Here is an 11,841-nt window from a genome sequence, read left to right as displayed (position 1 = left end):
CTTGTCTTTTGTTTCATGTTTTATTTTGAAAGGTCTTCACCTCCTGTCTTGCCTGTTTCTGGCTGCGTTGTGTCTTGTCCAGATCTGTCTTTGGTTTTATGTCTGCGTTGTGTCTTGTCTAGATCTGTCTTTGGTTTTCTGTCTGCGATGTGTTTTGTCTTGTTTAAATCTGTCTGTGGTTCCATGTCGTTAGTTTCCCTGGTGTTTCTAATTTACCCGATTGTGTTTACCTGGTGTCCCTGGTTTTTCTCCTCCCTCCTCAGCTGTGTCTTGTTTGTATGATTAGTCTTGTGTGTATTTAAGTTCTGGTTTTTCTGTCTGTCTTTGTCGGTTCGTCTTGTGCAATGACTAGTTATTCGGTGAGTGTTCTGTTTTGTCTTTTTTTGTATCGCATAGCCTTGAAATAAAGGAGTTATTTTTGTCACTTTAATCTGCATTTGGGTCCTGCTTCCTACACACACACCGTAACACTAACAACATAACTGAAACCCTCTGGAGAGCTCTGATGTAGGCAGTTTTCTTCTAACAACATTTTCAAGTGTCAAGAATAATTTACGTACATTGGATTGACTTTTCCAACTTAGAACCGAACTTATGAGGCAAAATACCTCTAGGGGCCCAGCCCTTCGTATATGTTTCTGTGTGTGGCCCTAGGTGAAAAACGTTTGGACCCCCCCTGGCTTAAACTAACAAAGAGGGAAACAGTGCCATCCAGTGGGGAATAACACAAATGAATCTGAACTGAAACAAGTGTCCAAGACAGTTAGTAACCTTTATTTATGAACGCTAAATACACAACATCCCACCTTTTTCACCTTTTTTTTCTTTTATAAAGTAAACTGAATGCAATTTGAACCTTTTGATCTAGAAAACACCACACTTTCCAGGAAATCAGTTGTTCAAACAATGTGTAATGGCAGTTATTTTATTTGGAAACCATTATACAGTACAACCATTATATATGTATAATTAACCACTACATGTGAAAACAAGAAAGCTTGTAAAAATGTAGTGTACATGAAGTTCATTGCATAAAAGAAAATACATTTAAAAAAAGATTTGTATAAAGTCTTTCTAATCAACTGACTTATCTCATTTTAGGATTACAATACATTTTGTTTCACACACAGTTGGGACTTTGGTGACATAAATCACTTTTCATTCATTCCTAATATAGGTGAAAAATACTCATTATTTAAACATTTTTAAATAAGTAATCTATACTATTTTCACAATGAAAAATCACATGACTGAAAAAAAGATGCCACCACAAGACTCAAGAACAATTAAGGTACACGGAGACTTCCGTTTACAATATTGATCTTACATGTTTTTACACAGTAGACATTAAAAGTGATCATTAGAGTCCCCTGCAACAAAGAAGTTTTCCAGCCCTGTGGAGGTAGAGGAGAGGTTGTATAAACCCGGTCATTAAACCCAACAAGGTGCTTATTGTTAGAGCATCTGCAAAGTCCCCAATATTCAAGCTAAGTTGCATTGGAATTACAGCGATGTAAAAAAAAAAGTTGATGCCAAAGGAAATCATGATAAACAAAATAATTTTAAAGGCCCTTCTCTTCATTCTATTGCTCTTCTTCTTCTCTGTGATTTTTTCTCCTGGCCCGGGCCGCTTCAGGGCCCTGAGAACTGAGCAGCAGCAGAAAATAATTATTGAGTAGATAAGAATAAATTGGATGAAAAATGCAAAAAGATATATAGGATCTAAAAAGTACAACAAGTAGAAACAGAAAACCAAGGTAATAAGCCAGATAACACAACAACAGCCCACTCTGTACCTCAGGGGTTTAAACCGGAGAAACAACACGGGGTAGATGACCCCTGCATAGAACTCAACACAGATGCAACATAAGAAGAGAGGTTGGGCTGTATAGAAAAGGCCTCGTGAAAACAAATAGGCTTTTAAAGACCAGAATACATTTAACTTTACAAAAACAAAAAACCAGATAGATGATAAATCAAAAAGGATCTGAGACATGGCCACGTTGAGAGAAAATAAGTCTGAGGCCAAAGTCTCTCTGGTCCCCGTCATTATCAGCCACAGGATATAAACATTCAAAGGTAGACCCACAATGTTGTTAAAGGCAGCTGCACCCATTTCTAGTATCCCAAAGTATGAGCTGGTTGTCGTGTTGTGGTTGCTGGTTGTCGTGTTCATTTTATGTCTGTAAGAAGAAAAAGAAAATACATTTTAAACTGAAATGAAATGTTTGCCTATGGGCTCTTTGTCAACAACTAACCTTTCTCAACAATTGGCACAACAACAGCATACTGTACATAACTTAAGAAACAAACACCTTAAATATAGAGCTATACAATCCTTGATTCAAACCTGGTATTGAGCAGAGAGCAGTAGTCTGGTCGAGCAGCAGTGAAGAGCAGATCTGCAATGAGGCACAGCTCCAGACGTTGGTTGGTGTTTGAACAATGAAATCCAATCCAAAACAACAATCAGTAAACAGGATGAATACATGGAAATGTTATGCATCAACCAACCTATTTATCATAATAGGGCTCAACATGTTTCCAAGCTGATTTTTGAAACCATAATATAGTATGCCATTACAATCATAGACACATTATAGCAAAAATATGTCACATAAAATAATCATAATATAGTGAGCAGTGAGTATAGTTTAATATGCTATAAAAATGCAACATCTCAAAAGAGTAAAATAAAATGTATGTCATGAAAAAAAAATGAAGCTCAAGCAAATGCATTTTTTTTTTTTTCTGTTTGCGTTTCCAAAAAAAAGAAGCCTACCTTTAACATTTGACATTCGGTATGTTTGTATACCATTTTATAATTTAGCACATACTGTACAGAAGAGAGACAATAAAATAAAACTGAATAAAAAAGTATACTATAATATCCATGCATAATGAAAATGTGACTTTAATCTCATTATATATTTGTATTTAATTTGCATTGCTGCCATAGAAATAAATGTAAACTAAAGTTTTAGGTCAACTGTCATGATATACACTGTTATTATTGCACTTAATGTTTTTATTATAGCGGTCACCAACATTTATTTAGTAGTTTTACTATTGACTGCCTCCAACACCTGCAAGTTTGCATAATAGGGCCATGGACGTGCTTTCACGTCTGTGACGAACATGTAAAGCAGCGTTGTTTCTTCAGATAATTTCTCTTGCAAATCATGTTAGCTTAGAGAATATGGACGACTTATTTTCAGCTTTTAAACCCTGTGATTAAGTTCAAATTAGATTTTGGTTGAGATTTTCTTTTGTGTCTCGGGCTTATTGCATTTTCTCATCCACCAACTATCACTCAGTCTCATTTCAGACCTATTTACGTTCTTGAATGTAATATTCCTGAATACACGTCCTCTTGTGCAGAGCTCCATCTGTCTGAAATAATACCTTGCACCCGTCCACTCTGATATTTCTCAGGTGTAAAGCTCTGAGGTACAAGCTGGCATGTTGCTGTGTTTCTCGGCTGATAGTGATTACGTTGTCCAGTGTATGGATACCAATTCACATAAAAGGGTTTTCTTGATGGTAGCAGCTTTGTATCTGTTCGTCTTGCTGTTGATGACTTTCTGCTGCTTTCTCTCTCTCTCATCCAGTTGACAGCTTTAGTTCTTCTGACCCTTCACGATCGAATTTAACTTCCCTCATTTATTTATTTAATTTAGTAAGGCTTTGCATTTTTCTTTAGCTGGCAGAGGGTTACAGACGAGCCCACACCAAAACCAGCATACAAAGGCTCACTGAACTGAGCTTTGAATCTGTGGATCAGTGCCATGGTCTCTGATACCGAGTAAAAGGCCACAGTGTTTCCGGCATAATCCAGGTACACACCAATCCGTGTGGCTCTGGGAGCTTCAGGAAGGCCTCTGTCTACTTTGTTGTGCCAGGCAGAGTAGCCTGAATCGGAGCAGAGGAGACTCCAGGACTTGTCGTTGTAGCCCAGCAGGCTGTGCGAGTTCTTCCCTTTGCGACTGATGCTCTTGTAGGCCACCCCGATGGAAAACTCGCCACTCCACTCTGCCTCCCAGTAAAACCTGAAACCAGTAAAAGCCTCCTTGCACAACACCTGCGAGTAACCATCAAAGCGTTCTGGATGATCTGGGTGAAACTGGACTGCTTTCTTCCGCATGACCTTCTGGTTGCCCTCGGACAGGACCAGCTCTTTATAGACCGTGTTTGGATCAAAGGACATCTTGCACGTGTCTGAGCAAAGACATACATACACAATGCACATTTATTATTTGTATTGACCAAGACCAGATCAAGTTAAAGACTAACTTTAGAATTAGTCTAAAATTACAAGTCACACCCTGATAAAACTACATTACTAAACATAAAAGCATATTGTTGTTTTCAAGGAACTCAACTACGAACGCTACTCACATCTTAAGAAGTCCATCCTGGTTTTTGGCTCCTGAAAATCAACTCTGGAAGGAACTATGGATATGAAAACATGGACACCCACATTATTTTGAGATACAGGAATAACATTATCATATAAGTTTGAAAACTGTAAAACACCTGCATCGTCCTTGTGCTCTGTATATAACATCTATGTAATCTCACATGTATTTATAGGTAAAGTTGTGCATCTTTCAATAAACAGATGTGTACCTTTGAGTCGTTTGTCTCCATTTCTTGGCAAAAGTATGTACACTGGGGTTTCACTAACTGTGAAGGAAATACAGCATTATGTTAGCCTGTTAATGGTCTGCTTTAAAGTTGACATAGCGTAAAGATATTTGTCAAAATGATCTAATAAAAACAAACCTGTTTTGGAGATTTTGCTCAATTCCTTCTTACAGATGTCATCCAGATGTTCCTTCATCTCCGTGGCCGTCTTGCTCATCTCTCCAAAGGAGAACTGAGGGTTGATGAGCACTTTGGGCACCATGGCCTCAGGAGGAATGCACAGAGTCGGAAAATTCTATTGAACGGGAGATAGGGGCTCCAGTAAACAGTCCAAAAGACGGACTAAAGAGTGACTTTTTAATAGATATAATAAGTAAAATGCATTACACTTTTACTTGAAGAACCGTAACCTTAGCAATATAAGTAAAATACCTTGCAATATAATAGTCCTGTTAGCATTATTAGGAAAGAAAGCATCAAGATTAAGTGTATATTTGATTGAATTATGTGCAAACAGGCCAGAAGTGCGAAGACAAGAATACTTTTATTTTTTACAACCAGAAAGATCTTTTGGCACCTGCAGAAAGTGAATGTTGTCCTCTGTTTCGAGGATCTGCCGGAGCTCTGCGTCTCTGCGCTGTAGCTCCTGTATCTCCTGCTCCAGACGGTCCACGTAGCCCTCAGCCTGCGACATCGCAGACTGCATGTTGGCTGTTATCATCTGATGGATTTCAGCCTTCCAGCGCTCCACCGCCTGCAGCATTTCATGAAAGGTCTTATCACTTTCTGCCTGTGCTCGCTGGGCACCACTCTGACAGGGAAAAACATATTTTTCAAATGTAAGACCACATGATGAATGACAATTCTACACAAAATGCTCTTATCATGGACACTATTGTAAAATACCTCATATGTGCATATTGTATATCATCTAAAATCACATGTCTATCTTTAAATGTACAAAAACAGTAATGTTTAATCAGGAAATGTCTAATCTTACTTTGAGAACTTCCACATTATGTCTGAGCTCCTGCAATTCCTTCATCCTCTCCTGAATGATGTACTGGACCTCAGACTGCGTGACCACCAGGACTTTCTGTTGGAAGAACAGCAATTAGATGGCTTCTGTCAACCATAGTATGTCATCCATCTTATTCAGTGCATAAAAGGCAGAGTCACAAAGCTTGACTAACTTAGAATTAAGACTCACTTGTTTTTCGTTGCGCTCTTCTTCTGCTGAGGTAATGTTGTGGCTCCGGTGCTCTCTGACCGTACACAGCACACAGATACACATTTGGTCCGTGCGACAGAACAGCTCGAGGCCTTTCTCATGCTGGGGGCATATTTTCCTGTCCAGGTGGCCCATCTCATCGACCAGCTTGTGTCTCTTGAAGGTGGATGACTCGTAATGTGGCTTGACATGAGTTTCGCAGTAATAGGCCAAGCACATGAGGCAAGACTTAACAGCCTTTTTGCGATGGCCGACACAGAAATCGCAGAAAGATTCTCGTTGCATGTAGGGGAAAGGAGTGAGCTCCGGGAGCTGGCGTGGTGTCTCTTTGTTCACGTCGGGGAGATTTCGTTTAAGCGCAGGCCGTGGTGTATAGGTGGCGCGACACTGTGGGCACCTGTACACACCCATGTGGTCAAACTGGTCCCAGTAGACCGTGATGCACTCCAGGCAGTAGGTATCTCCACAGGGGATGGTGACCGGGTCTCTTAGTGTGTCCGCACACAGTGCACAGAAGTCCTCTGGTGGTAAAGGGAAACCAGACTCAGCCATGATGATGTTGATTCAGACAAATATTAGATGAACTTGATTTGTCTCCGAGGTCAAACCCCCAAAAATAATATCACTTAGTGTGCAAAGCGATGGTAAATAAAGTTGTGTCTTAGGTCCAGAGAGAGTCCATGCACAGGTTACTGTGATTCGACAATTTCATTGCAAACCAGAGACAATGCTGTTCTCTGGTGATATTTATTGAAGGGAAGGCTTTGTTTATAGTGTAAACACAAGGTGATGTCTTCCCACAGAACACTTTTCCAAGTATCTCAGTGAAAGTACCGAGGTCTGCAACCATGATGGAATCTGCTAAACAAACAAGAATGTCAGGTTGACTCACAAAGTAAGGTCAAGTTGTCAGCAAAGAAAAACTAAAACCTAGACAACCCTAAAGTGCAGACCGGTGCTAAGGAGCTTTCCATAACTAAAGAATTATGATCAACTCAAACATTGAATGGTTTCTCCCTTTGCCCGTTTAGACTTATCCACCAAGGAAATTATGACATATCATGCCAGTGGCTTTTATCCGTGATCCTGCTGAGAAACCAACAACCAAAACCAAACTGAACCAAAAACGTAACTTCCTTGGTGGAAAAATCCTATTTAAGAGGTGTCAACATGTTCCACCATTTATATTTATGTTGTACTCAAATGTGAATGACCTTTAGCACTTTATCCCATTTTAGCATCAAAATGTTATACATTTACAAAACAAGGTTCATCATACCATCTAATGTCAGCACAAGGTGCTTGCCAATTGCATAAAAACACAGCACTCAGAAACCAGTAAGTGATTTGTGTTTTCCATTTGACTGCACAGCGAGTTTCATGGTGGTGCATGATGTCAAAACATGTGTTGTTTATCCTGTAAACAAATATCTGAACATCCGTGCATCTGAACATCCCATGTGGGTAACCACAGGGGCACATTGAAAACCTGAAAAACAATCAAAACAAGGCAGTGCCATACTGACATTACTGAAACAATATTATACAAATATATATATATGTTTTTATTTAAAGCAATGATGATTTAATGAATAACTAATGCAAATGAGTACTTGTGGAGTGATTGATGTTTCCAAATGTCAGTCACCTTCAATGACTACCATATTTACTTAGTAAGAATAGTATGCTCTATCAATTACTGTAGATGGAAATAATGCCACGATGATGTTTAGTAAAATAGTTGTCGATAGTTAGTAAGTACTAAAGGAAGAGTATTGTTTAAGTGTTTTACAGTTGTCGCATATACATGATTATGCAGGAATAGGATCAAGATCTAGATCACACTACAGTATATCATCAGTGTGGAACATTTGTATTTGTATTCAGTTTGATTGATATCAAGCAAAGAGAAGGGATAATCTTTCCTGTAGTGTGTCAGCTTCATGCTGTCAGTACTCTTTGTCCTTTGAAAGGCCGCTCTCATCTTTATCCAGACAAGAGTGCTCTTGTGGCAATGACAGTAAGAGAGAAAGAAAGAGGTTGGGAGAACAATGGAGAGCGGGCATGACAGATAGTGATGAGTTGTGTATAGAGGGATGAATGGATAGTGTACTAATCTTAAATGATGAAGCACCTGCCCCAGAACTTTACAAGAGGACATTTGAAATATATGAGACAAAATGAATAAACGAGTTAATTGAAAGGAAGATGATAAATCTATCCACGGAGTCTGTGCTCAGTGCGAAGAGCTAATGAGAGCTGAGTGCCCATGATGTCATTGTGCTGGTCGGTACTCTCTCCCTCCCCCCTCCCCCTTCCCTCTCTCCTATTCCCTCTCTGTATCTCTCCATCCGTGTCGTCATTGTGAGAAAGCCTGGGAGTGGCAGGAGGAAGTAGCGGAAGAGAAGAAAGAAGAAGAAGAAGAAGAAGGAGGAGGAAGACGAAGAGGTCGAGCAGCTCCACGCGAATCAGGATTTCCCTGAATATTTTGAGAGCATCCTTCAGTTCACGGCAGCAGGTACGCTTTACTCTCTCTTTTCAGAATCACCGTTCAGAGCAGCTAATAAAACAACACGGCAATTTGAACGGCAGCAAAAACAAATGAGCATGACTAAATATTTAACAGATGCACTAGATGTCTTATTTCAAGCCTCAGGAATGACAATCAATTTGTTATATTTCTGAGGAGATTTCTTTAGATGCAGTGAATCTAATAATAACATAATATTCAATTTTCAAAAAGAGTCAATGTAATTTACAAAAGTACATAAAACGATGCCAAAATGCCAAACTGAACCTCAGTAACATTTACGAACATGTTTTATATTTATTGAACTAAAGGTCAAATGTTTTTTTATTTCTGCATACATCTGTTTTTTATCTCTCTGTTTATTGCTCAACCTAACCAAATGTAAATCGTAAATATTAGCAAAAAGCAGATACAAGTTATGGACAAGTATGTGTCGGTGTGCGTTTGTCTGTATGTGAGAGAAGAGGAGAACAGAAAGAGAAGGAACATGTTCAGAATGAACAGCAGAGGAGCCATTTGGAAATTGAGTTGATTTAATGAAATTGGCCTGAGAGCAGCTTGAGTAACACGAACATGAATGATGGATGTGAAAGTGTGTCTGCGTTTATTGTGTATGTGTGTGTGTGTGTGTGTGTGTGTGTGTGTGTGTGTGTGTGTGTGTGTGTGTGTGTGTGTGTGTGTGTGTGTGTGTGTGTGTGTGTGTGAGAGAGAGAGAGAGAGAGAGAGAGAGTGAAACGTTCACTTAGACTGACCTTAATGGAAGCCATTTCTTGGCAAGCTGACTACCAATCAGCTAATTCAGTCATCATGAATTTATGTTCTTTAATTTTACAAAATGTCCTCACAAGGATAGGAAGTGAACATCAGCTATGTTAGGGCGTTTTCTCATCTTTTTTATGAGCTTTTTATACTGATATGTGAACATTATGTATTTTGTATGTATATTTGTCAGTATGGCTGAGGGCACAGTGTCAGTAGCAGAGGTGGAGACCGCCTTCCAGAAGTTTGCGGTCCATGGAGACAGTAAGGCCACAGGGAAAGAGATGAACGGCAAAAACTTTGTTAAGCTCTGCAAGGACTGCAAAATCATCGATGCCAAGAACGTCACCACTACAGATGTTGACATCGTTTTCAGCAAAAACAAGTACGATTTCAGTCAAGCCCAACTATGCACAGCTAAAACAGCCAAGATGTGCATATGCCAGCATGAACTGCAAACAAATATGCAGTCACTAATTAGTTTTGTTACTAAAACAAATGCATCTATACTAATCTTAGCATGCTAAGAAAGATGGTAGTTTTGGTCGTAAACCAAACTATGGAGCAAATACAAATATGTACCTGATGACCCCAGGATGCTGGATGGGAGGTGGGATATCATCAAAGTCAATTCATCCTCTCGACACCATTTTTATACTACATTTCATGGGAATCCATTCAATGTTAAATAAAAGCATTTCACAAAACCCCTGCATGCTAACCTCATTGGTGGTGCAGAGGAAACAGTCAGGGGGTCATCGATTGATCCTCTTGGCAATATGAGTATCTATAGCTACTGTAGCCCCCTTCCTTTATAGCCTAATGGCATTTCAATAATAGGCACAACACATGATTTATATCATTTTGTTACTTTTATTTAGAAAACATTTGGAAACCTGTTTTTTTTTTCCTCAGGGCCAAGTCAGCTCGTGTAATCACATTTGAGCAGTTCAACCAGGCCCTGACAGAGTTGGCTCCCAAACGTTTTAAAGGGAAAGAGGAGTCTCTTCAGCAGCTCTATAGTCTCATTGTTGGCAAGGAGCCTGCCAACATCGGAGTCACTGTGAGTATTTAATCAGATCTAACCTCCACACACCTCACCTTTCAACAATGCAACTGCCTACGTTGCTTTCTTGACACAACCCCCACTAAAATAAACAACCAACAAATTAAGTAAGTTTAAGGTAATAAACTAGAAGGACTTCAATCTTTGTTTATGAAGTTTACATATCTTACCAGATCTGTGCCATGGCAAAAACAGTAATGTGCATTGTTTTCTGCTGGAGCCATTATTGGTTAAACCACTGGACGGTGCCAAAGCAATATAACAATATAATTTGGTTATTTTGACACTTTATAAATATAGCAATTTGAAATGTGTCTTTAGGGTGACTTACAAAATCTGTCCAGGGACTACAGATGAAAGATAGCCTCTTGGCTAACTCTGGCACATTTACAGAAATGTTGATTCATGTGCACTGTCCCTGTTAATATAAGATGAATAATAAAATAAATATGAGTAGAAAAGACGCATTGTGTGTGTTTGATTGAATTACCACTTTGTTACTCTTCTATTGTTTTTAGAAAGTTTGTTGTCAAAGGTTAGCAGCAGTGGGACAGCTTTTTTTTTTTTTTTTTTTTATTTTTTTTTTCTTGACTGACATCTTCATTCATATTACTACTGGAGTCTATCACTCATTAGTGGTAACGGTTTTTTTTTTCTTTTTTTTTGACGATGTCTAGGCCTAATATAGTTTATGGTATAATATTGGTATTTTTATGGTTCGGTTTTTTTTGCGCGCGGACGTCCCAGACGACAGTGGCTACGTGGGGGCCTATCGTTGAAGGAGTCAGGCGGCAGTTAGATGACTGAAGTAGTACAAGGACGCATTAATTATGCTGACACATTATGGAAACCATTGTTCAATGACTTGAAAATCAGGAGATGTTAAAAGAAACATTATATTTTATTAAGGTAGACATGTGGACAAATATACTGCTATGTTATTTTGTGAAGAGTGCCTGTTTGCAATTAATAATACTTATTGGGTGATCCTCGTAATAATACACAGATAACAAAATAGTTATTATATAATGTGTACAAGTCTCAGGTTTTCACACCCGCTGACAATCACAGGTATGATACCTTAAAGACATTGATTTTCCTGAAAATAATTGAAGATATTCAAAATACTATGCCAGTATGTTACGCACACATGTGTGTGTAATGAGATGTAGCCATGAAGAGGTGTGATAGTGTTCTGTACACGATGGATGATGGTGATACTGAGGGAACATAATCAAGGAGATAACAAACTGTACTGTCGTCATCAATGGCAATTGCTCTTACGTCTACACTCGAAACTGCTGCCTTTAGTATGATGTATGTCCTGCTTAGCATTGACCATGGCTCATAGTTGCTATACAGATGTGCTGCTCATTCCACTATATACTGTTTTTGTATATTGTTTTATGGACGCGTAACGCCGTTTGCTGCGTTTCTAAGAAACCATCAGGTGTTGCTGTAGAAGCTTTCACGTAAGCTACAGGAACAAGCATAACATCCTCTTTTCCATATTATATTCTATGTTGTATATTATTTTCATATATTAAATGACAACTACATTAACATATAAAGAGAGAAACATGTTATATGAATACTGAGCTGATGAAG

The 11,841-nt window shown here is 38.8% G+C and overlaps 3 protein-coding genes across 3 annotated transcripts in view; 1 reads left to right on the top strand and 2 right to left on the bottom strand.

Moving 5' to 3' along the window:
* ccdc92ba (coiled-coil domain containing 92Ba) overlaps positions 1–11,841 on the bottom strand; it is a 33,476-nt gene that overhangs the window by 12,172 nt on the left and 9,463 nt on the right. The window lies entirely within an intron of this gene.
* Positions 2,722–6,502, bottom strand: ftr84 (finTRIM family, member 84). The gene is made up of 7 exons (XM_010795987.1): positions 5,858–6,502; positions 5,648–5,743; positions 5,225–5,458; positions 4,786–4,942; positions 4,630–4,686; positions 4,399–4,452; positions 2,722–4,218 (listed from the first exon to the last, which is right to left on the bottom strand). The coding sequence occupies exons 1-7, from the start codon at positions 6,428–6,430 to the stop codon at positions 3,677–3,679; spliced, it is 1,713 nt and encodes a 570-aa protein (XP_010794289.1). The 5' UTR covers positions 6,431–6,502; the 3' UTR covers positions 2,722–3,676.
* Positions 8,232–10,242, top strand: tppp2 (tubulin polymerization-promoting protein family member 2). Its single transcript, XM_010795988.1, has 3 exons — positions 8,232–8,396; positions 9,361–9,552; positions 10,083–10,242. Exons 2-3 carry the CDS (start codon positions 9,362–9,364, stop codon positions 10,240–10,242), a joined length of 351 nt encoding a protein of 116 aa, XP_010794290.1. The 5' UTR covers positions 8,232–8,396; position 9,361.

The sequence above is a fragment of the Notothenia coriiceps genome, unplaced genomic scaffold (genome assembly GCF_000735185.1).
Source record: "Notothenia coriiceps isolate Sejong01 unplaced genomic scaffold, NC01 NC01_scaffold00037250, whole genome shotgun sequence".
Classification (NCBI taxonomy): domain Eukaryota; kingdom Metazoa; phylum Chordata; class Actinopteri; order Perciformes; family Nototheniidae; genus Notothenia; species Notothenia coriiceps.
This window is presented reverse-complemented; position numbering and strand designations above follow the sequence as displayed.

What these genes read in the sequence shown, in the direction of transcription:
- ftr84 (XM_010795987.1), bottom strand. Translation starts at nt 6,430, where the DNA reads ATGGCTGAGTCTGGTTTCCCTTTACCACCAGAGGACTTCTGTGCACTG. An exon ending in AAGAGCGCAACGAAAAACAA is followed by an intron (nt 5,744 to 5,857) that starts GTGAGTCTTAAT and finishes TTCTTCCAACAG; the next exon opens with AAAGTCCTGGTGGTCACGCA. An exon ending in ACAACATTCACTTTCTGCAG is followed by an intron (nt 4,943 to 5,224) that starts GTGCCAAAAGAT and finishes CCCGTTCAATAG; the next exon opens with AATTTTCCGACTCTGTGCAT.
- tppp2 (XM_010795988.1), top strand. Translation starts at nt 9,362, where the DNA reads ATGGCTGAGGGCACAGTGTCAGTAGCAGAGGTGGAGACCGCCTTCCAG. An exon ending in ATCGTTTTCAGCAAAAACAA is followed by an intron (nt 9,553 to 10,082) that starts GTACGATTTCAG and finishes TTTTTTCCTCAG; the next exon opens with GGCCAAGTCAGCTCGTGTAA.